Source organism: Oncorhynchus tshawytscha, linkage group LG06 (genome assembly GCF_018296145.1).
Source record: "Oncorhynchus tshawytscha isolate Ot180627B linkage group LG06, Otsh_v2.0, whole genome shotgun sequence".
Lineage (NCBI taxonomy): Eukaryota > Metazoa > Chordata > Actinopteri > Salmoniformes > Salmonidae > Oncorhynchus > Oncorhynchus tshawytscha.
Genome location: NC_056434.1, coordinates 4,176,052 through 4,201,542, shown reverse-complemented (window position 1 = coordinate 4,201,542; position 25,491 = coordinate 4,176,052). Strand labels below are relative to the sequence as shown.

General features: G+C 44.9%; 1 protein-coding gene across 1 annotated transcript in view; it reads left to right on the top strand.

The window, feature by feature from the left end:
- The window catches only part of LOC112251955 (tyrosine-protein kinase RYK), a gene marked incomplete at its 5' end in the record, with an annotated part of 60,763 nt that overhangs the window by 32,062 nt on the left and 3,210 nt on the right, over positions 1 to 25,491 (top strand). Inside the window, 3 exons of the mRNA XM_042323678.1 lie at positions 17,083 to 17,192; positions 21,524 to 21,683; positions 23,630 to 23,766. Of these exons, the coding sequence (XP_042179612.1) occupies positions 17,083 to 17,192; positions 21,524 to 21,683; positions 23,630 to 23,766 (407 nt within the window). The remainder of the gene's footprint in view (positions 1 to 17,082; positions 17,193 to 21,523; positions 21,684 to 23,629; positions 23,767 to 25,491) is intronic.

The following is a 25,491-nucleotide window of genomic DNA, read 5'->3' as shown; positions in this document are numbered from 1 at the left end:
GTGGTGGTTTATTCTCTGTAGTGGTGGTTTATTCTCTGTAGTGGGTGGTTTATTCTCTGTAGTGGGTGGTTTATTCTCTGTAGTGGTGGTTTAATCTCTGTAGGGGGTGGTTTATTCTCTGTAGGAGTGGTGGTTTATTCTCTGTAGGAGTGGTGGTTTATTCTCTGTAGGAGTGGTGGTTTAATCTCTGTAGGAGTGGTGGTTTATTCTCTGTAGGGGTGGTGGTTTATTCTCTGTAGGGGTGGTGGTTTATTCTCTGTAGGGGTGGTGGTTTATTCTCTGTAGGGGTGGTGGTTTATTCTCTGTAGGGGTGGTTTAATCTCTGTAGGGGTGGTTTATTCTCTGTAGGGGTGGTTTATTCTCTGTAGGGGTGGTTTATTCTCTGTAGGGGTGGTTTAATCTCTGTAGGGGTGGTTTAATCTCTGTAGTGGGTGGTTTATTCTCTGTAGTGGTGGTTTATTCTCTGTAGTGGGTGGTTTATTCTCTGTAGGGGTGGTTTATGGTTTAATCTCTGTAGGTGTGGTCTAATCTCTGTGGGGTGGTTTATTCTCTGTAAGGGGTGGTTTTATTCTCTGTAGGGGTGGTTTAATTCTGTAGTGGTGGTTTAATCTCTGTAGTGTTTAATCTCTGTGGTGTTATTCTCTGTAGGGGTGGTTTAATCTCTGTAGGGGTGGTTTAATCTCTGTAGTGGTGGTTTATTCTCTGTAGTGGTGGTTTAATCTCTGTAGTGGTGGTGGTTTATTCTCTGTAGGGGTGGTTTATTCTCTAGGGGTGGTTTATTCTCTGTAGGGGTGGTTTATTCTCTGTAGGAGTGGTGGTTTATTCTCTGTAGGAGTGGTTTATTCTCTGTAGGGGTGGTTTATTTTTAGGGGTGGTTTATTCTCTGTAGGGGTGGTTTATTCTCTGTAGTGGTGGTTTATTCTCTGTAGGGGTGGTTTATTCTCTGTAGGGGTGGTTTATTCTCTGTAGGGGTGGTTTATTCTCTGTAGGGGTGGTTTATTCTCTGTAGTGGTGGTTTATTCTCTGTAGTGGTGGTTTATTCTCTGTAGTGGTGGTTTATTCTCTGTAGTGGTGGTTTATTCTCTGTAGGAGTGGTGGTTTATTTCTCTGTAGTGGTGGTTTATTCTCTGTTTAGGAGTGGTGGTTTATTCTCTGTAGGAGTGGTTTATTCTCTGTAGGGGTGGTGGTTTAATCTCTCTGTAGTGGTGGTTTATTCTCTGTAGGGGTGGTTTTATTCTCTGTAGGGGTGGTTTATTCTCTGTAGGGGTGGTTTATTCTCTGTAGGGTGGTTTATTCTCTGTAGGGGTGGTTTATTCTCTGGGGTGGTTTATTCTCTGTAGTGGTGGTTTATTCTCTGTAGGGGTGGTTTATTCTCTGTAGGGGTGGTTTAATCTCTGTAGGGTGGTTTAATCTCTGTAGTGGTGGTTTAATCTCTGTAGTGGTGGTTTATTCTCTGTAGTGGTGGTTTTATTCTCTGTAGGGGTGGTTTATTCTCTGTAGGGGTGGTTTAAGTGGTGGTTTAATCTCTGTAGGGTGGTGGTTTATTCTCTGTAGGGGTGGTTTATTCTCTGTAGGTGGTTTAATCTCTGTAGTGGTGGTTTATTCTCTGTAGGGGTGGTGGTTTATTCTCTGTAGTGGTGGTTTAATCTCTGTAGGGTGGTTTAATCTCTGTAGGGGGTGGTTTTTCTCTGTAATCTCTGTAGTGGTGGTTTAATCTCTGTAGTGGTGGTTTATTCTCTGTAGGGGTGGTTTATTCTCTGTAGGGGTGGTTTATTCTCTGTAGGGGTGGTTTTATTCTCTGTAGGGTGGTTTAATCTTTAATCTCTGTAGTGGTGGTGGTTTAATCTCTGTAGTGGTGGTTTATTCTCTGTAGGGGTGGTTTATTCTCTGTAGGGGTGGTTTATTCTCTGTAGGGGTGGTTTATTCTCTGTAGGGTGGTTTAATCTCTGTAGGGGTGGTTTATTCTCTGTAGGGGTGGTTTATTCTCTGGTGGTTTATTCTCTGTAGGGGTGGTTTATTCTCTGTAGTGGTGGTTTATTCTCTGTAGGGGTGGTTTATTCTCTGTAGGGGTGGTTTATTCTCTGTAGGGTGGTTTATTCTCTGTAGGGGTGGTTTATTCTCTGTAGGGGTGGTTTATTCTCTGTAGGGGTGGTTTATTCTCTGTAGGGGTGGTTTATTCTCTGTAGGGGTGGTTTATTCTCTGTAGTGGTGGTTTATTCTCTGTAGTGGTGGTTTATTCTCTGTAGGGTGGTTTAATCTCTGTAGTGGTGGGAGTGGTGGTTTATTCTCTGTAGGGGTGGTTTATTCTCTGTAGGGTGGTGGTTTATTCTCTGTAGGGGTGGTTTAATCTCTGTAGGGGTGGTTTATTCTCTGTAGGGGTGGTTTAATCTCTGTAGGGTGGTTTAATCTCTGTAGGAGGGGTGGTTTATTCTCTGTAGGGGTGGTTTATTCTCTGTAGGAGTGGTGGTTTAATCTCTGTAGTGGTTTTATTCTCTGTAGGAGTGGTGGTTTATTCTCTGTAGTGGTGGTTTAATCTCTGTAGTGGTGGTTTAATCTCTGTAGGAGTGGTGGTTTAATCTCTGTAGGGGTGGTTTATTCTCTGTAGGGGTGGTTTATTCTCTGTAGGGGTGGTGGTTTATTCTCTGTAGGGGGTGGTTTATTCTCTGTGGTGGTTTATTCTCTGTAGGGGTGGTTTAATCTCTGTAGGGGTGGTTTATTCTCTGTAGTGGTGGTTTATTCTCTGTAGGGGTGGTTTAATCTCTGTAGTGGTGGTTTATTCTCTGTAGTGGTGGTTTAATCTCTGTAGGGGTGGTTTATTCTCTGTAGGGGTGGTTTATTCTCTGTAGGGGTGGTTTATTCTCTGTAGGTATGGTTTATTCTCTGTAGGGGTGTTTATTCTCTGTAGGGGTGGTTTATTCTCTGTAGGGGTGGTTTATTCTCTGTAGTGGTGGTTTATTCTCTGTAGGGGTGGTTTATTCTCTGTAGGGGTGGTTTATTCTCTGTAGGGGTGGTTTATTCTCTGTAGGGGTGGTTTATTCTCTGTAGGGGTGGTTTAATCTCTGTAGGGGTGGTTTATTCTCTGTAGGGGTGGTTTATTCTCTGTAGGGGCGAACTCTCCTTCACTGCAGCCAAGGTGAGTAAAACATTTAAACGTGTTAACCCTCGCAAGGTTGCAGGCCCAGACGGCATCCCCAGCCACGCCCTCAGAGCATGCGCAGACCAGCTGGCCGGTGTGTTTACGGACATATTCAATCAATCCCTATACCAGTCTGCTGTTCCCACATGCTTCAAGAGGGCCACCATTGTTCCTGTTCCCAAGAAAGCTAAGGTAACTGAGCTAAACGACTACCGCCCCGTAGCACTCACTTCCGTCATCATGAAGTGCTTTGAGAGACTAGTCAAGGACCATATCACCTCCACCCTACCTGACACCGAGACCCACTCCAATTTGCTTACCGCCCAAATAGGTCCACAGATGATGCAATCTCAACCACACTGCACACTGCCCTAACCCATCTGGACAAGAGGAATACCTATGTGAGGATGCTGTTCATCGACTACAGCTCGGCATTCAACACCATAGTACCCTCCAAGCTCGTCATCAAGCTCGAGACCCTGGGTCTCGACCCCGCCCTGTGCAACTGGGTACTGGACTTCCTGACGGGCCGCCCCAGGTGGTGAGGGTAGGCAACAACATCTCCACCCCGCTGATCCTCAACACTGGGGCCCCACAAGGGTGCGTTCTGAGACCTCTCCTGTACTCCCTCTTCACCCACGACTGCGTGGCCACGCACGCCTCCAACTCAATCATCAAGTTTGCGGACGACACAACAGTGGTAGGCTTGATTACCAACAACGACGAGACGGCCTACAGGGAGGAGGTGAGGGCCCTCGGAGTGTGGTGTCAGGAAAATAACCTCACACTCAACGTCAACAAAACTAAGGAGATAACTGTGGACTTCAGGAAACAGCAGAGGGAACACCCCCCTATCCACATCGATGGAACAGTAGTGGAGAGGGTAGTAAGTTTTAAGTTCCTCGGCATACACATCACAGAAAAACTGAATTGGTCCACTCACACAGACAGCATCGTGAAGAAGGCGCAACAGCACCTCTTCAACCTCAGGAGGCTGAAGAAATTCGGCTTGTCACCAAAAGCACTCACAAACTTCTACAGATGCACAATCGAGAGCATCCTGGCGGGCTGTATCACCACCTGGTACGGCAACTGCTCCGCCCACAACCGTAAGGCTCTCCAGAGGGTAGTGAGGTCTGCACAACGCATCACCTGGGGCAAACTACCTGCCCTTCAGGACACCTACACCACCCGATGTTACAGGAAGGCCATAAAGATCATCAAGGACAACAACCACCCGAGCCACTGCCTGTTCACCCCACTATCATCCAGAAGGCGAGGTCAGTACAGGTGCATCAAAGCTGGGACCGAGAGACTGAAAAACAGCTTCTATCTCAAGGCCATCAGACTGTTAAACAGCCACCACTAACATTGAGTGGCTGCTGCCAACACACTGACTCAACTCCAGCCACTTTAATAATGGGAATTGATGGGAAATGATGTAAAATATATCACTAGCCACTTTAAACAATGCTACCTAATATAATGTTTACATACCCTACATTATTCATCTCATATGCATACGTATATACTGTACTCTATATCATCTACTGCATCCTTATGTAATACATGTATCACTAGCCACTTTAACTATGCCACTTTGTTTACATACTCATCTCATATGTATATACTGTACTCGATACCATCTACTGTATCTTGCCTAAGCTGCTCTGTACCATCACTCATTCATATATCTTTATGTACATATTCTTTATCCCCTTACACTGTGTATAAGCCAGTAGTTTTGAAATTGTTAGTTAGATTACTTGCTCGTTATTACTGCATTGTCGGAACTAGAAGCACAAGCATTTCGCTACACTCGCATTAACATCTGCTAACCATGTGTATGTGACAAATAAAATTTGATTTGATTTGTTCTCTGTAGGGTGGTTTAATCTCTGTAGTGGTGGTTTAATCTCTGTAGTGGTGGTTTATTCTCTGTAGGGGTGGTTTAATCTCTGTAGGGGTGGTTTAATCTCTGTAGTGGTGGTTTATTCTCTGTAGTGGTGGTTTAATCTCTGTAGGGGTGGTTTATTCTCTGTAGGGGTGGTTTATTCTCTGTAGGGGTGGTTTATTCTCTGTAGGGGTGGTTTATTCTCTGTAGGGGTGGTTTATTCTCTGTAGGAGTGGTTTATTCTCTGTAGGAGTGGTTTATTCTCTGTAGTGGTGGTTTATTCTCTGTAGGGGTGGTTTATTCTCTGTAGTGGTGGTTTATTCTCTGTAGGGGTGGTTTATTCTCTGTAGGGTGGTTTATTCTCTGTAGGGGTGGTTTAATCTCTGTAGTGGTGGTTTATTCTCTGTAGTGGTGGTTTATTCTCTGTAGTGGTGGTTTATTCTCTGTAGTGGTGGTTTATTCTCTGTAGTGGTGGTTTAATCTCTGTGGTGGTTTATTCTCTGTAGGAGTGGTGGTTTATTCTCTGTAGGAGTGGTGGTTTTATTCTCTGTAGGAGTGGTGGTTTAATCTCTGTAGGGGTGGTGGTTTATTCTCTGTAGGGGTGGTGGTTTATTCTCTGTAGGGGTGGTGGTTTATTCTCTGTAGGGGTGGTGGTTTATTCTCTGTAGGGGTGGTGGTTTATCTCTGTAGGGGTGGTTTAATCTCTGTAGGGGTGGTTTATTCTCTGTAGGGGTGGTTTATTCTCTGTAGGGGTGGTTTATTCTCTGTAGGGGTGGTTTAATCTCTGTAGGGGTGGTTTAATCTCTGTAGTGGTGGTTTATTCTCTGTAGTGGTGGTTTATTCTCTGTAGTGGTGGTTTATTCTCTGTAGGGGTGGTTTATTCTCTGTAGGGGTGGTTTAATCTCTGTAGGGGTGGTTTATTCTCTGTAGTGGTGGTTTATTCTCTGTAGGGGTGGTTTAATCTCTGTAGTGGTGGTTTATTCTCTGTAGGGGTGGTTTAATCTCTGTAGTGGTGGTTTATTCTCTGTAGTGGTGGTTTATTCTCTGTAGGGGTGGTTTATTCTCTGTAGTGGTGGTTTAATCTCTGTAGGGGTGGTTTATTCTCTGTAGGGGTGGTTTATTCTCTGTAGGGGTGGTTTATTCTCTGTAGTGGTGGTTTATTCTCTGTAGTGGTGGTTTATTCTCTGTAGGGGTGGTTTATTCTCTGTAGTGGTGGTTTAATCTCTGTAGGGGTGATTTATTCTCTGTAGGGGTGATTTATTCTCTGTAGGGGTGGTTTATTCTCTGTAGGGGGTGGTTTAATCTCTGTAGTGGTGGTTTATTCTCTGTAGGGGTGGTTTATTCTCTGTAGTGGTGGTTTAATCTCTGTAGGGGTGGTTTATTCTCTGTAGGGGTGGTTTATTCTCTGTAGGGGTGGTTTATTCTCTGTAGGGGTGGTTTATTCTCTGTAGTGGTGGTTTAATCTCTGTAGGGGTGGTTTATTCTCTGTAGGGGTGGTTTATTCTCTGTAGTGGTGGTTTAATCTCTGTAGGGGTGGTTTATTCTCTGTAGGGGTGGTTTATTCTCTGTAGTGGTGGTTTAATCTCTGTAGTGGTGGTTTATTCTCTGTAGTGGTGGTTTAATCTCTGTAGGAGTGGTGGTTTAATCTCTGTAGGGGTGGTTTATTCTCTGTAGGAGTGGTGGTTTTAATCTCTGTAGGGGTGGTTTAATCTCTGTAGGGGTGGTTTAATCTCTGTAGGAGGGGTGGTTTAATCTCTGTAGGAGGGGTGGTTTAATCTCTGTAGGAGGGGTGGTTTAATCTCTGTAGGGGTGGTTTAATCTCTGTAGGAGTGGTGGTTTAATCTCTGTAGTGGTGGTTTAATCTCTGTAGGAGTGGTGGTTTTAATCTCTGTAGTGGTGGTTTATTCTCTGTAGTGGTGGTTTAATCTCTGTAGTGGTGGTTTAATCTCTGTACGAGTGGTGGTTTAATCTCTGTAGGGGTGGTTTAATCTCTGTAGGGGTGGTTTATTCTCTGTAGTGGTGGTTTAATCTCTGTAGTGGTGGTTTAATCTCTGTAGTGGTGGTTTAATCTCTGTAGGGGTGGTTTATTCTCTGTAGGGGTGGTTTATTCTCTGTAGTGGTGGTTTAATCTCTGTAGTGGTGGTTTATTCTCTGTAGTGGTGGTTTATTCTCTGTAGGGGTGGTTTAATCTCTGTAGTGGTGGTTTATTCTCTGTAGTGGTGGTTTATTCTCTGTAGGGGTGGTTTATTCTCTGTAGTGGTGGTTTAATCTCTGTAGGGGTGGTTTATTCTCTGTAGGGTGGTTTATTCTCTGTAGGGGTGGTTTATTCTCTGTAGGGGTGGTTTATTCTCTGTAGGTATGGTTTATTCTCTGTAGTGGTGGTTTATTCTCTGTAGGGGTGGTTTATTCTCTGTAGGGGTGGTTTATTCTCTGTAGGGGTGGTTTATTCTCTGTAGGGGTGGTTTATTCTCTGTAGGGGTGGTTTATTCTCTGTAGGGGTGGTTTATTCTCTGTAGGGGTGGTTTATTCTCTGTGGGGGCGAACTCTCCTTCACTGCAGCCAAGGTGAGTAAAACATTTAAACGTGTTAACCCTCGCAAGGTTGCAGGCCCAGACGGCATCCCCAGCCACGCCCTCAGAGCATGCGCAGACCAGCTGGCGGTGTGTTCACGGACATATTCAATCAATCCCTATACCAGTCTGCTGTTCCCACATGCTTCAAGAGGGCCACCATTGTTCCTGTTTTTAAGAAAGCTAAGGTAACTGAGCTAAACGACTACCGCCCCGTAGCACTCACTTCCGTCATCATGAAGTGCTTTGAGAGACTAGTCAAGGACCATATCACCTCCACCCTACCTGACACCCGAGACCCACTCCAATTTGCTTACCGCCCAAATAGGTCCACAGATGATGCAATCTCAACCACACTGCACACTGCCCTAACCCATCTGGACAAGAGGAATACCTATGTGAGGATGCTGTTCATCGACTACAGCTCGGCATTCAACACCATAGTACCCTCCAAGCTCGTCATCAAGCTCGAGACCCTGGGTCTCGACCCCGCCCTGTGCAACTGGGTACTGGACTTCCTGACGGGCCGCCCCCAGGTGGTGAGGGTAGGCAACAACATCTCCACCCCGCTGATCCTCAACACTGGGGCCCCACAAGGGTGCGTTCTGAGACCTCTCCTGTACTCCCTCTTCACCCACGACTGCGTGGCCACGCACGCCTCCAACTCAATCATCAAGTTTGCGGACGACACAACAGTGGTAGGCTTGATTACCAACAACGACGAGACGGCCTACAGGGAGGAGGTGAGGGCCCTCGGAGTGTGGTGTCAGGAAAATAGCCTCACACTCAACGTCAACAAAACTAAGGAGATAACTGTGGACTTCAGGAAACAGCAGAGGAACACCCCCTATCCACATCGATGGAACAGTAGTGGAGAGGGTAGTAAGTTTTAAGTTCCTCGGCATACACATCACAGAAAAACTGAATTGGTCCACTCACACAGACAGCATCGTGAAGAAGGCGCAGCAGCACCTCTTCAACCTCAGGAGGCTGAAGAAATTCGGCTTGTCACCAAAAGCACTCACAAACTTCTACAGATGCACAATCGAGAGCATCCTGGCGGGCTGTATCACCACCTGGTACGGCAACTGCTCCGCCCACAACCGTAAGGCTCTCCAGAGGGTAGTGAGGTCTGCACAACGCATCACCTGGGGCAAACTACCTGCCCTTCAGGACACCTACACCACCCGATGTTACAGGAAGGCCATAAAGATCATCAAGGACAACAACCACCCGAGCCACTGCCTGTTCACCCCACTATCATCCAGAAGGCGAGGTCAGTACAGGTGCATCAAAGCTGGGACCGAGAGACTGAAAAACAGCTTCTATCTCAAGGCCATCAGACTGTTAAACAGCCACCACTAACATTGAGTGGCTGCTGCCAACACACTGACTCAACTCCAGCCACTTTAATAATGGGAATTGATGGGAAATGATGTAAAATATATCACTAGCCACTTTAAACAATGCTACCTAATATAATGTTTACATACCCTACATTATTCATCTCATATGCATACGTATATACTGTACTCTATATCATCTACTGCATCCTTATGTAATACATGTATCACTAGCCACTTTAACTATGCCACTTTGTTTACATACTCATCTCATATGTATATACTGTACTCGATACCATCTACTGTATCTTGCCTAAGCTGCTCTGTACCATCACTCATTCATATATCTTTATGTACATATTCTTTATCCCCTTACACTGTGTATAAGCCAGTAGTTTTGAAATTGTTAGTTAGATTACTTGCTCGTTATTACTGCATTGTCGGAACTAGAAGCACAAGCATTTCGCTACACTCGCATTAACATCTGCTAACCATTTGTATGTGACAAATAAAATTTGATTTGATTTGTTCTCTGTAGGGGTGGTTTAATCTCTGTAGTGGTGGTTTAATCTCTGTAGTGGTGGTTTATTCTCTGTAGGGGTGGTTTAATCTCTGTAGGGGTGGTTTAATCTCTGTAGTGGTGGTTTATTCTCTGTAGTGGTGGTTTAATCTCTGTAGGGGTGGTTTATTCTCTGTAGGGGTGGTTTATTCTCTGTAGGGGTGGTTTATTCTCTGTAGGGGTGGTTTATTCTCTGTAGGAGTGGTTTATTCTCTGTAGGAGTGGTTTATTCTCTGTAGTGGTGGTTTATTCTCTGTAGGGGTGGTTTATTCTCTGTAGTGGTGGTTTATTCTCTGTAGGGGTGGTTTATTCTCTGTAGGGGTGGTTTATTCTCTGTAGGGGTGGTTTAATCTCTAGTGGTGGTTTATTCTCTGTAGTCGTGGTTTAATCTCTGTAGGGGTGGTTTAATCTCTGTAGTGGTGGTTTAATCTCTGTAGTGGTGGTTTAATCTCTGTTGGGGTGGTTTATTCTCTGTAGGAGTGGTGGTTTATTCTCTGTAGGAGTGGTGGTTTAATCTCTGTAGGAGTGGTGGTTTAATCTCTGTAGGAGTGGTGGTTTAATCTCTGTAGGGGTGGTTTATTCTCTGTAGGGGTGGTTTATTCTCTGTAGGAGTGGTTTATTCTCTGTAGTGGTGGTTTATTCTCTGTAGGGGTGGTTTATTCTCTGTAGTGGTGGTTTATTCTCTGTAGGGGTGGTTTATTCTCTGTAGGGGGGGTTTATTCTCTGTAGTGGTGGTTTAATCTCTAGTGGTGGTTTATTCTCTGTAGTCGTGGTTTAATCTCTGTAGGGGTGGTTTAATCTCTGTAGTGGTGGTTTAATCTCTGTAGTGGTGGTTTAATCTCTGTTGGGGTGGTTTATTCTCTGTAGGAGTGGTGGTTTATTCTCTGTAGGAGTGGTGGTTTAATCTCTGTAGGAGTGGTGGTTTAATCTCTGTAGGAGTGGTGGTTTATTCTCTGTAGGGGTGGTGGTTTATTCTCTGTAGGGGTGGTGGTTTATTCTCTATAGGGGTGGTGGTTTATTCTCTGTAGGGGTGGTGGTTTATTCTCTGTAGGGGTGGTTTAATCTCTGTAGGGGTGGTTTATTCTCTGTAGGGGTGGTTTATTCTCTGTAGGGGTGGTTTATTCTCTGTAGGGGTGGTTTAATCTCTGTAGGGGTGGTTTAATCTCTGTAGTGGTGGTTTATTCTCTGTAGTGGTGGTTTATTCTCTGTAGTGGTGGTTTATTCTCTGTAGGGGTGGTTTATTCTCTGTAGGGGTGGTTTAATCTCTGTAGGGGTGGTTTATTCTCTGTAGTGGTGGTTTATTCTCTGTAGGGGTGGTTTAATCTCTGTAGTGGTGGTTTATTCTCTGTAGGGGTGGTTTAATCTCTGTAGTGGTGGTTTATTCTCTGTAGTGGTGGTTTATTCTCTGTAGGGGTGGTTTATTCTCTGTAGTGGTGGTTTAATCTCTGTAGGGGTGGTTTATTCTCTGTAGGGGTGGTTTATTCTCTGTAGGGGTGGTTTATTCTCTGTAGTGGTGGTTTATTCTCTGTAGTGGTGGTTTATTCTCTGTAGGGGTGGTTTATTCTCTGTAGTGGTGGTTTAATCTCTGTAGGGGTGATTTATTCTCTGTAGGGGTGGTTTATTCTCTGTAGGGGTGGTTTAATCTCTGTAGTGGTGGTTTATTCTCTGTAGGGGTGGTTTATTCTCTGTAGTGGTGGTTTAATCTCTGTAGGGGTGGTTTATTCTCTGTAGGGGTGGTTTATTCTCTGTAGGGGTGGTTTATTCTCTGTAGGGGTGGTTTATTCTCTGTAGTGGTGGTTTAATCTCTGTAGGGGTGGTTTATTCTCTGTAGGGGTGGTTTATTCTCTGTAGTGGTGGTTTAATCTCTGTAGGGGTGGTTTATTCTCTGTAGGGGTGGTTTATTCTCTGTAGGGGTGGTTTATTCTCTGTAGGGGTGGTTTATTCTCTGTAGTGGTGGTTTAATCTCTGTAGGGGTGGTTTATTCTCTGTAGGGGTGGTTTATTCTCTGTAGTGGTGGTTTAATCTCTGTAGGGGTGGTTTATTCTCTGTAGGGGTGGTTTATTCTCTGTAGTGGTGGTTTAATCTCTGTAGTGGTGGTTTATTCTCTGTAGTGGTGGTTTAATCTCTGTAGTGGTGGTTTAATCTCTGTAGGAGTGGTTTATTCTCTGTAGTGGTGGTTTATTCTCTGTAGGGGTGGTTTAATCTCTGTAGTGGTGGTTTATTCTCTGTAGTGGTGGTTTATTCTCTGTAGTGGTGGTTTATTCTCTGTAGTGGTGGTTTATTCTCTGTAGTGGTGGTTTAATCTCTGTAGGGGTGGTTTATTCTCTGTAGGAGTGGTGGTTTATTCTCTGTAGGAGTGGTGGTTTATTCTCTGTAGGAGTGGTGGTTTAATCTCTGTAGGAGTGGTGGTTTATTCTCTGTAGGGGTGGTGGTTTATTCTCTGTAGGGGTGGTGGTTTATTCTCTATAGGGGTGGTGGTTTATTCTCTGTAGGGGTGGTGGTTTATTCTCTGTAGGGGTGGTTTAATCTCTGTAGGGGTGGTTTATTCTCTGTAGGGGTGGTTTATTCTCTGTAGGGGTGGTTTATTCTCTGTAGGGGTGGTTTAATCTCTGTAGGGGTGGTTTAATCTCTGTAGTGGTGGTTTATTCTCTGTAGTGGTGGTTTATTCTCTGTAGTGGTGGTTTATTCTCTGTAGGGGTGGTTTATTCTCTGTAGGGGTGGTTTAATCTCTGTAGGGGTGGTTTATTCTCTGTAGTGGTGGTTTATTCTCTGTAGGGGTGGTTTAATCTCTGTAGTGGTGGTTTATTCTCTGTAGGGGTGGTTTAATCTCTGTAGTGGTGGTTTATTCTCTGTAGTGGTGGTTTATTCTCTGTAGGGGTGGTTTATTCTCTGTAGTGGTGGTTTAATCTCTGTAGGGGTGGTTTATTCTCTGTAGGGGTGGTTTATTCTCTGTAGGGGTGGTTTATTCTCTGTAGTGGTGGTTTATTCTCTGTAGTGGTGGTTTATTCTCTGTAGGGGTGGTTTATTCTCTGTAGTGGTGGTTTAATCTCTGTAGGGGTGATTTATTCTCTGTAGGGGTGGTTTATTCTCTGTAGGGGGTGGTTTAATCTCTGTAGTGGTGGTTTATTCTCTGTAGGGGTGGTTTATTCTCTGTAGTGGTGGTTTAATCTCTGTAGGGGTGGTTTATTCTCTGTAGGGGTGGTTTATTCTCTGTAGGGGTGGTTTATTCTCTGTAGGGGTGGTTTATTCTCTGTAGTGGTGGTTTAATCTCTGTAGGGGTGGTTTATTCTCTGTAGGGGTGGTTTATTCTCTGTAGTGGTGGTTTAATCTCTGTAGGGGTGGTTTATTCTCTGTAGGGGTGGTTTATTCTCTGTAGGGGTGGTTTATTCTCTGTAGGGGTGGTTTATTCTCTGTAGTGGTGGTTTAATCTCTGTAGGGGTGGTTTATTCTCTGTAGGGGTGGTTTATTCTCTGTAGTGGTGGTTTAATCTCTGTAGGGGTGGTTTATTCTCTGTAGGGGTGGTTTATTCTCTGTAGTGGTGGTTTAATCTCTGTAGTGGTGGTTTATTCTCTGTAGTGGTGGTTTAATCTCTGTAGTGGTGGTTTAATCTCTGTAGGAGTGGTGGTTTAATCTCTGTAGGGGTGGTTTATTCTCTGTAGGAGTGGTGGTTTAATCTCTGTAGGGGTGGTTTAATCTCTGTAGGGGTGGTTTAATCTCTGTAGGAGGGGTGGTTTAATCTCTGTAGGAGGGGTGGTTTAATCTCTGTAGGAGGGGTGGTTTAATCTCTGTAGGGGTGGTTTAATCTCTGTAGGAGTGGTGGTTTAATCTCTGTAGTGGTGGTTTAATCTCTGTAGGAGTGGTGGTTTAATCTCTGTAGTGGTGGTTTATTCTCTGTAGTGGTGGTTTAATCTCTGTAGTGGTGGTTTAATCTCTGTAGGAGTGGTGGTTTAATCTCTGTAGGGGTGGTTTAATCTCTGTAGGGGTGGTTTATTCTCTGTAGTGGTGGTTTAATCTCTGTAGTGGTGGTTTAATCTCTGTAGTGGTGGTTTAATCTCTGTGGGGGTGGTTTATTCTCTGTAGGGGTGGTTTATTCTCTGTAGTGGTGGTTTAATCTCTGTAGTGGTGGTTTATTCTCTGTAGTGGTGGTTTATTCTCTGTAGGGGTGGTTTAATCTCTGTAGTGGTGGTTTATTCTCTGTAGTGGTGGTTTATTCTCTGTAGGGGTGGTTTATTCTCTGTAGTGGTGGTTTAATCTCTGTAGGGGTGGTTTATTCTCTGTAGGGGTGGTTTATTCTCTGTAGGGGTGGTTTATTCTCTGTAGGGTGGTTTATTCTCTGTAGGTATGGTTTATTCTCTGTAGTGGTGGTTTATTCTCTGTAGGGGTGGTTTATTCTCTGTAGGGGTGGTTTATTCTCTGTAGGGGTGGTTTATTCTCTGTAGGGGTGGTTTATTCTCTGTAGGGGTGGTTTAATCTCTGTAGGGGTGGTTTATTCTCTGTAGGGGTGGTTTATTCTCTGTAGGGGCGAACTCTCCTTCACTGCAGCCAAGGTGAGTAAAACATTTAAACGTGTTAACCCTCGCAAGGTTGCAGGCCCAGACGGCATCCCCAGCCACGCCCTCAGAGCATGCGCAGACCAGCTGGCCGGTGTGTTCACGGACATATTCAATCAATCCCTATACCAGTCTGCTGTTCCCACATGCTTCAAGAGGGCCACCATAGTTCCTGTTCCCAAGAAAGCTAAGGTAACTGAGCTAAACGACTACCGCCCCGTAGCACTCACTTCCGTCATCATGAAGTGCTTTGAGAGACTAGTCAAGGACCATATCACCTCCACCCTACCTGACACCCGAGACCCACTCCAATTTGCTTACCGCCCAAATAGGTCCACAGATGATGCAATCTCAACCACACTGCACACTGCCCTAACCCATCTGGACAAGAGGAATACCTATGTGAGGATGCTGTTCATCGACTACAGCTCGGCATTCAACACCATAGTACCCTCCAAGCTCGTCATCAAGCTCGAGACCCTGGGTCTCGACCCCGCCCTGTGCAACTGGGTACTGGACTTCCTGACGGGCCGCCCCAGGTGGTGAGGGTAGGCAACAACATCTCCACCCCGCTGATCCTCAACACTGGGGCCCCACAAGGGTGCGTTCTGAGACCTCTCCTGTACTCCCTCTTCACCCACGACTGCGTGGCCACGCACGCCTCCAACTCAATCATCAAGTTTGCGGACGACACAACAGTGGTAGGCTTGATTACCAACAACAACGAGACGGCCTACAGGGAGGAGGTGAGGGCCCTCGGAGTGTGGTGTCAGGAAAATAACCTCACACTCAACGTCAACAAAACTAAGGAGATAACTGTGGACTTCAGGAAACAGCAGAGGGAACACCCCCTATCCACATCGATGGAACAGTAGTGGAGAGGGTAGTAAGTTTTAAGTTCCTCTGCATACACATCACAGAAAAACTGAATTGGTCCACTCACACAGACAGCATCGTGAAGAAGGCGCAACAGCACCTCTTCAACCTCAGGAGGCTGAAGAAATTCGGCTTGTCACCAAAAGCACTCACAAACTTCTACAGATGCACAATCGAGAGCATCCTGGCGGGCTGTATCACCACCTGGTACGGCAACTGCTCCGCCCACAACCGTAAGGCTCTCCAGAGGGTAGTGAGGTCTGCACAACGCATCACCTGGGGCAAACTACCTGCCCTTCAGGACACCTACACCACCCGATGTTACAGGAAGGCCATAAAGATCATCAAGGACAACAACCACCCGAGCCACTGCCTGTTCACCCCACTATCATCCAGAAGGCGAGGTCAGTACAGGTGCATCAAAGCTGGGACCGAGAGACTGAAAAACAGCTTCTATCTCAAGGCCATCAGACTGTTAAACAGCCACCACTAACATTGAGTGGCTGCTGCCAACACACTGACTCAACTCCAGCCACTTTAATAATGGGAATTGATGGGAAATGATGTAAAATATATCACTAGCCACTTTAAACAATGCTACCTAATATAATGTTTACATACCCTACATTATTCATCTCATATGCATACGTATATACTGTACTCTATATCATCTACTGCATCCTTATGTAATACATGTATCACTAGCCACTTTAACTATGCCACTTTGTTTACATACTCATCTCATATGTATATACTGTACTCGATACCATCTACTGTATCTTGCCTAAGCTGCTCTGTACCATCACTCATTCATATATCTTTATGTACATATTCTTTATCCCCTTACACTGTGTATAAGCCAGTAGTTTTGAAATTGTTAGTTAGATTACTTGCTCGTTATTACTGCATTGTCGGAACTAGAAGCACAAGCATTTCGCTACACTCGCATTAACATCTGCTAACCATTTGTATGTGACAAATAAAATTTGATTTGATTTGTTCTCTGTAGGGGTGGTTTATTCTCTGTAGGGGTGGTTTATTCTCTGTAGGCGTGGTTTATTCTCTGTAGGGGTGGTTTATTCTCTGTAGGGGTGGTTTATTCTTTGCAGGGGTGGTTTATTCTCTGTAGGGGTGGTTTATTCTTTGCAGGGGTGGTTTATTCTCTGTAGCAGGGGTGGTTTATTCTCTAGCAGGGGTGGTTTATTCTCTGTAGCAGGGGTGGTTTATTCTCTGTAGCAGGGTTGGTTTATTCTCTGTAGGGGTGGTGGTTTATTCTCTGTAGGGGTGGTGGTTTATTCTCTGTAGGAGTGGTGGTTTAATCTCTGTAGGAGTGGTGGTTTAATCTCTGTAGGAGTGGTGGTTTAATCTCTGTAGGAGTGGTGTTTTAATCTCTGTAGGAGTGGTGGTTTATTCTCTGTAGGAGTGGTGGTTTATTCTCTGTAGGGGTGGTGGTTTATTCTCTGTAGGGTGGTTTAATCTCTGTAGGAGTGGTGGTTTATTCTCTGTAGGAGTGGTGGTTTATTCTCTGTAGGAGTGGTGGTTTAATATCTGTAGGAGTGGTGGTTTAATATCTGTAGGAGTGGTGGTTTATTCTCTGTAGGGGTGGTGGTTTATTCTCTGTAGGGGTGGTTTAATCTCTGTAGGAGTGGTGGTTTATTCTCTGTAGGAGTGGTGGTTTATTCTCTGTAGGGGTGGTTTAATCTCTGTAGGAGTGGTGGTTTATTCTCTGTAGGGGTGGTTTAATCTCTGTAGGAGTGGAATTGTAATGATTTAAAAACTCCCCAACCAGGCTAGTCCTCTGAATATCCACTTTCGCTCTCTCTCTCTCTCTCTCTCTCTCTGTCTCTGACTTTCTCTCTTTCTCTCTCATCCATATATTTATATGTACATATTCTCATTCACCCCTTTAGATTTGTGTGTATTAGGTAGTTGTTGGGGAACTGTTAGATTACTTGTTAGATATTACTGCACTGTCGGAACTAGAAGCACAAGCATTTCGCTACACCTGCATTAACATCTGCTAACCATGTGTATGTGACAAATACAATTTGATTCGTCTTTCTCTCGGTGTCTCTTGCTCTCCATCTATCGGTGTGTGTGTTTGTGTGTGTAATATATATGGAAATGTGCTTATTTTCTCTCCTCCCTCTCTAGGCCATCTCCCAGCAGGACTTAGTCCACATGGCAATACAGATAGCATGCGGGATGAGCTATCTGGCCAGAAGAGAGGTCATCCACAAAGACCTGGCCTCCAGGAACTGTGTGTGAGTATCTCACGACGGCCCTTCTCGTGCTAATATACCATTTTTTTTAAAAACCTACAGAACGTGTTGAGTATCAACTATTGTTGTATTGAGTGTTGATGGATTTGTATATTCTGCGAAGAGTTCTACCCAAAAGTTTTGTTTAATTTAGTTCCATTTATTCATTATGAATGATACAAATATGAAAATTGCGTTCCTGGCTCTAGATCAATAAGACACATACAATTTATACAGTGCCAGTCAGAAGTTTGGACACGGCTACTCTTTCAAGGGTTTTTCTATTGTTTTTACTATTTTCTACATTGTAGAATAATAGTAAAGACATCAAAACTATGAAATAACACACATGGAATCATGTAGTAACCAAAAAAGTGTTAAACCAATCCAAATATATTTTAGATTCTTCAAAGTAGCCACCCTTTGCCTTGATGACAGCTTTGGACACTCTTGGCATTCTCTCAACCAGCTTCACCTGGAATGCTTTTCCAACAGTCTTGAAGGAGTTCCCACATATGCTGAGCACTTGTTGGCTGCTTTTCCTTCACTCTGCGGTCCAATTCATCACAAACCAACTCAGTTGATTTGAGGATGGGTGATTGTGGAGGCCAGGTCATCTGATGCAGCACTCCATCCAATCTCCTTCCTGGTCAAATAGCCCTTACATAGACTGGAGGTGTGTTGAGTCATTGTCCTGTTAAAAAACGAATGATAGTCCCATTAAGCGCAAACCTGATGGGATGGTGTATCGCTGCAGAATGCTGTGGTAGCCATGCTGGTTAAGTGTGCCTTGAATTCTAAATAAATCACCAACAGTGTCACCAGCAAAGCACCATCACACCTCCTCCTCCATGCTTCACGGTGGGAACCACACATGCAGAGATCATCCGTTCACTTACTCTGCGTCTCACAAAGACACGGCGGTTGAACCAAAAATCCCAAATTTGGACTCATCAGACCAAAGGACAGATTTCCTCCAGTCTAATGTCCATTGCTCGTGTTTCTTGGCCCAAGCAAGTCTCTTCTTCATATTGGTGTCCTTTTGTAGTGGTTTCTTTGCAGCAATTTGACCATGAAGACCTGATTCACACAGTCTCCTCTGAACAGTTGATGTTGACATGTGTCTGTTACTTGAACTCTGAAGCATTTATTTGGTCTGCAATTTCTGAGGCTGGTAACTCTAATGAACTCATCCTCTGCAGCAGAGGTAACTCTGGGTCTTCCTCTCCTGTGGCGATCCTCATGAGAGCCAATTTCATCATAACGCTTGATGGTTTTTGAGACTGCACTTGAAGAAACTTTAAAATTATTGAAAGTCAAAGGGGATTGAACAAAGTACAGAGTGAAGGGTCTGAATACTTATGTAAATGTGATATTTCAGTTTGTATTTTTACAAAAACCTGTTTTTGCTTTGCCATTTTATTGTGGTTATTGTGTGTGGATAGATGAGGGGGAAAAACAATTGAATAATTTTTAGGCTGTAACGTAACAAAATGTAGAAAAAGTCAAGGGGTCTGAATACTTTCCGAATGCACTCGATCTACCTCAATTACCTAGTGCTTTCTATAGCTCCACATTGATCTGGTACTTCCTGTATATAGCTCCACATTGATCTGGTACTCCCTGTATATAGATCCACATTGATCTGGTACTGGTACTTCCTGTATATAGCTCCACATTGATCTGGTACTGGTACTCCCTGTATATAGCCTCACATTGATCTGGTACTGGTACTCCCTGTATATAGCTCCACATTGATCTGATCTGGTCCACATTGATCTGGTACTTCCTGTATATAGCTCCACATTGATCTGGTACTCCCATATAGATCCACATTGATATGGTACTGGTACTTCCTGTATATAGCTCCACATTGATCTGGTACTCCTGTATATAGCCTCACATTGGTCTGGTACTGGTACTCCTGTATATAGCTCCACATTGATCTGGTACTCCTGTATATAACTCCACATTGGTTGGTACTTCCTGTATAATAGCTCCACATTGATCTGGTACTTCCTGTATATAGCTCCACATTGATCTGGTCTTCCTGTATATAGCTCCACATTGATCTGGTACTCCCTGTATATAGCCTCACATTGATCTGGTACTGGTACTCCCTGTATATAGCTCCACATTGATCTGGTACTCCCTGTATATAGCTCCACATTGATCTGGTACTTCCTGTATATAGCTCCACATTGATCTGGTACTTCCTGTATATAGCTCCACATTGATCTGGTACTTCCTGTATATAGCTCCACACTGTGTATGACAGTAGTTTTTCTGTTAGATTACTTGCTCGTTATTACTGCATTGTCGGAACTAGAAGCACAAGCATTTCACTACACTCGCATTAACATCTGCTAACCATGTGTATGTGACAAATAAAATTTGATTTGATTTGATTTGATTTAGCTCCACATTGATCTGGTACTGGTACTTCCTGTATATAGCTCCACATTGATCTGGTACTCCCTGTATATAGCTCCACATTGATCTGGTACTCCCTGTATATAGCTCCACATTGATCTGGTACTGTTACTTCCTGTATATAGCTCCACATTGATCTGGTACTCCCTATATATAGCTCCACATTGATCTGGTACTCCCTGTATATAGATCCACATTGATCTGGTACTGGTACTTCCTGTATATAGCTCCACATTGATCTGGTACTCCCTGTATATAGCCTCACATTGATCTGGTACTGGTACTCCCTGTATATAGCTCCACATTGATCTGGTACTCCCTGTATATAGCTCCACATTGATCTGGTACTTCCAGTATATAGCTCCACATTGATCTGGTACTTCCTGTATATAGCTCCACATTGATCTGGTACTTCCTGTATATAGCTCCACATTGATCTGGTACTCCCTGTATATAGATCCACATTGATCTGGTACTGGTACTTCCTGTATATAGCTCCACATTGATCTGGTACTCCTGTATATAGCCTCACATTGGTCTGGTACTGGTACTCCCTGTATATAGCTCCACATTGATCTGGTACTCCTGTATATAACTCCACATTGATCTGGTACTTCCTGTATAATAGCTCCACATTGATCTGGTACTTCCTGTATATAGCTCCACATTGATCTGGTACTTCCAGTATATAGCTCCACATTGATCTGGTACTTCCTGTATATAGCTCCATATTGATCTGGTACTCCTGTATATAGCTCCACATTGATCTGGTACTCCCATATAGCCCCACATTGATCTGATATAGCTCCACATTGATCTGGTACTTCCTGTATATAGCTCCACATTGATCTGGTACTCCCTGTATATAGCTCCACATTGATCTGGTACTCCCTGTACATAGCTCCACATTGATCTGGTACTGGTACTTCCTGCATATAGCTCCATATTGATCTGGTACTCCCTGTACATAGCTCCACATTGATCTGGTACTGGTACTTCCTGCATATAGCTCCATATTGATCTGGTACTCCCTGTATATAGCTCCACATTGATCTGGTACTCCCTGTATATAGCTCCACATTGATCTGGTACTCCCTGTACATAGCTCCACATTGATCTGGTACTGGTACTTCCTGCATATACCTCCATATTGATCTGGTACTCCCTGTATATAGCTCCACATTGATCTGATCTGGTACTTCCTGTATATAGCCTCACATTGATCTGGTACTGGTACTTCCTGTATATAGCTCCACATTGATCTGGAACTTCCTGTATATAGCTCCACATTAATCTGGTACTTCCTGTATATAGCTCCACATTGATCTGGTACTGGTACTTCCTGTATATAGCTCCACATTGATCTGGTACTTCCTGTATATAGCTCCACATTGATCTGGTACTCCCTGTATATAGCTCCACATTGATCTGGTACTGTTACTCCCGGTATATAGCTCCACATTGATCTGGTACTCCCTGTATATAGCTCCACATTGATCTGGTACTGGTACTTCCTGTATATAGCTCCACATTGATCTGGTACTTCCTGTATATAGCTCCACATTGATCTGGAACTTCCTGTATATAGCTCCACATTGATCTGCTACTGGTACTTCCTGTATATAGATCCACATTGATCTGGTACTTCCAGTATATAGATCCACATTGATCTGGAACTTCCTGTATATAGCTCCACATTGATCTGGAACTTCCTGTTTATAGCTCCATTCTTGCGTATTTTATTTTATTCCTCTTGTTACAATATAATTATTTTGTTACTCTACATCGCAGGGAAGGTCTCGAAGCATTTCTTAGTGAAGTCTACAACCCATTGTATTCGCTGTGTGTCATATAAAGTCTATTGTAGAAGGTTAACCTTGTTCTCCCGTCCTCCCTGGTAGTATTGACGACAGCATGCAGGTGAAGATCTGTGACAACGCCCTGTCCAGAGACCTGTTCCCTATGGACTACCACTGTCTGGGAGACAACGAGAACAGGCCGGTCCGCTGGATGGCCCTGGAGAGCCTGCTCAACAATGACTTCTCTAGTGCTAGTGATGTGGTGAGAACACACAGACACACACACACACACACACACACACACACACACACACACACACACAGCTACTGTAGACAGTCAGCAAGCTACTGTGGACAGTCAGGAAGCTACTGTGGACAGTCAGGAAGCTACTGTGGACAGTCAGGAAGCTACTGTGGACAGTCAGGAATCTACTGTAGACAGTCAGGAATCTACTGTAGACAGTCAGGAAGCTACTGTAGACAGTCAGGAAGCTACTGTAGACAGTCAGCAAACTACTGTAGACAGTCAGGAAGCTACTGTAGACAGTCAGGAAGCTACTGTAGACAGTCAGCAAACTACTGTAGACAGTCAGGAAGCTACTGTAGGCAGTCAGGAAGCTACTGTAGACCGTCAGCAAACTACTGGAGACAGTCAGGAAGCTTGCTCAGGTTTCATGGGATTCTACATTTATAGAATGAGCCAGACTTCCCTCATACCTGATCACCTCATTCCTACTGTGGCTCTGTTGTCCTCCCTCCGCACCCCCCCCCTCCCTCCTTCCACACCCCTCCCTCCCTCCACACCCCTCCCTCCCTCCTTCCACACCCTCCCTCCTTCCTTCCACACCCCTACCTCCCTCTTCACCCCTCCCTCTGGGGTTAAATCATCCCCTCCCTCTCTTTAAATCATCCCCTCCCTCCCTCCCTCCCTCCTCACCCCTCCCTCCTCACCCCTCCCTCTGGGGTTAAATAATCCCCTCCCTCTCTTTAAATCACCCCCTGCCTCCCTCCTCACCCCTCCCTCCTCACCCCTCCCTCTGGGGTTAAATCACCCCCTCCCTCTCTTTAAATCACCCCCTGCCTCCCTCTCTTTATATTATCCCCTCCCTGTCAGGACTTCCTCTAAAGCTCGCTGGGTCATAGGTTACGACACACATGTTACTGTTAATGAACCAGAGTTACACACACACACAGTCACACACAGTCACATCACGATGACTCTCAAGTGCTGGTAGTAGTCACTGTTTCCTTCTGAGTCACACGGTGAAGATAAAACCTCAGTGAAGACACAGTGAAGATAACACCTCAGACTTTCTCCTAAATCTTTCATTGATGTCAGAGGGATATTTTTTCACAGGGCGTGTGTCTCAAGTCTGTCTACCTCTCCCAATGAGCTTCTGGTTCAACTCCCATTGTTTTATGGTCTTTGTAAAACACTGGCCAATCTTTTGAAGATGACTGATGAATGAATCGGTGACTTGGGTTCCAAAACCATAATTATGTTTATATGATTGCCGTTCATATTTATACTCTACTGGACTAGTCTTTTGTTCTGTTGTTTGGGAATAGGAAATGGATTAAAAGCTGAAGTTCGATTGGTTCAGTATGTTGAGAGTTGTAGCCAGTAGCTACCATGGTTCTGATGTCTTCCTGTTTCCAAGCACTGAAGTGTCCAGAGGGAGACGGCCCTTATCAAAAACTTTTAACAACAATGTTTTCTGAAGTTGGTATACATATTTCTGTCTATATTTCCTTGCTTTGTGTCAGTGGAATGCTTTGTTCAAACCGTTGGTGCTGTGCAGGCTGGACAGAACAGGACTTTCCTTGACACTGGTCTCACACCGAGACACCTTGACCCTAACATAACGCATTGCTGTAACACAATACCACCTGATTATAATCATATGTATTGCAGATACTTTGTGTTTTTTTTTCCAGCTGTCTCTCAGTCCTAGTTTGTGTTTGTCTGCCTATATGTGTAGCTAATGTTGCACAGAAACAATGGTCAGTAGAGCTGGCACACAATACATATGACTTACTGTATGTGTCGTCCTGTCTTGTTGGTCATATGGATGACTGTCCATCCCAAATTAAAATAAATACTAGAACGAGAAAAAACCCTCAGACATACATTCTTCTATAGTCTGTGGTCTGACCTATAACCTCTGAGCTTGTTGTCTAACCTCTGACCTTGTCCCTGTTCCTCAGTGGGCGTTTGGTGTGACCCTGTGGGAGTTGATGACCTTGGGACAGACCCCCTACGTCGATATCGACCCCTTCGAGATGGCAGCCTATCTGAAGGATGGATACAGAATAGCACAGCCAATCAACTGTCCCGATGAACTGTAAGTAAAAACGCTGAGGCCAATCAACTGTCCCGATTTAACTGAAACACAACAGGTTGACTGTGGGTTGACTGTAGGAACCCTCCACAGGGTTGACTGTGGGAACCCTCCAGATGGTTGACTGTGGGAACCCTCCAGATGGTTGACTGTAGGAACCCTCCAGATGGTTGACTGTAGGAACCCTCCACAGGGTTGACTGTGGGAACCCTCCAGAGGGTTGACTGTGGGAACCCTCCAGATGGTTGACTGTGGGAACCCTCCAGATGGTTGACTGTAAGAACCCTCCAGAGGGTTGACTGTAGAACCCTCCAGATGGTTGACTGTGGGAACCCTCCAGATGGTTGACTGTGGGAACCCTCCAGATGGTTGACTGTGGGAACCCTCCAGATGGTTGACTGTAGGAACCCTACACAGGGTTGACTGTGGGAACCCTCCAGAGGGTTGACTGTGGGAACCCTCCAGATGGTTGACTGTGGGAACCCTCCAGATGGTTGACTGTAGGAAACCTCCAGATGGTTGACTGTAGGAAACCTCCAGATGGTTGACTGTAGGAAACCTCCAGATGGTTGACTGTAGGAACCCTCCAGATGGTTGACTGTAGGAACCCTCCAGATGGTTGGCTGTGGGAACCCTCCAGAGGGTTGGCTGTGGGAACCCTCCAGATGGTTGACAAGGAGTCTCTCCAGATTTTTTATGGTGGAACCCTCCAGATGGTTGACAGTCGTCCATCTATCAACCTCCAGATGGTCTTGACCTGACCTCCAGATGGTTCCTGCCATGAACATTCCAGATGGTTGACCCTAGGAACCCTCCAGATGGTTGGCTGTGGGAACCAATGACCAGAGGGTTGGCTGGGGAACCCTCCAGATGGTTGACTGTGGGAACCTCCAGAGGGTTGGCTGCTGGGAACCCTCCAGATGGTTGGCATTTGGGAACCCTCCAGAGGGTTGGCTTTATTGTCCCCAGATGGACAAGGAGTCTCTGTTTGCATTTTTAGGTGGAACCGGCCAGCCCAGCAGCAGCCAGTTGTCCATCTATCAACATTTCAGTTGGACTGAGTCTTACCAGACAGGAGTGGTTTGTAATGCATTCCAAATTCCACCCTATAGGATGAAGTGCACCAGCAGAGGAGATGTTCAAACACAATGACCTGTAGGGCATAGGGGGCCATTTGGAACGAACCGAAGGAACCAGCAGAGGGAGGTTGTAATCCTAATTAGGGAATTTGGCATTTGGGATACCGCCTGGCCACCAGCAGAGGAGATATTGTCCCCAAGACAAACCTATATGATTTACAGTTGGATGAGCGGCCACCAGCAGAGGAGATGTTGTAATCCTATATGATTTACAGTTGGATGAGCGGCCACCAGCAGAGGAGATGTTGTAATCCTATATGATTTACAGCTGGATGAGCGGCCACCAGCAGAGGAGATGGTGTAATCCTATATGATTTACAGCTGGATGAGCGGCCACCAGCAGAGGAGATGGTGTAATCCTATATGATTTACAGCTGGATGAGCGGCCACCAGCAGAGGAGATGGTGTAATCCTATATGATTTACAGCTGGATGAGCGGCCACCAGCAGAGGAGATGGTGTAATCCTATATGATTTACAGCTGGATGAGCGGCCACCAGCAGAGGAGATGGTGTAATCCGATGATTTACAGCTGGATGAGCTGAACATGCAGAGGAGTGTTGTAATTATATGTTTCCAGCAAAATGAGA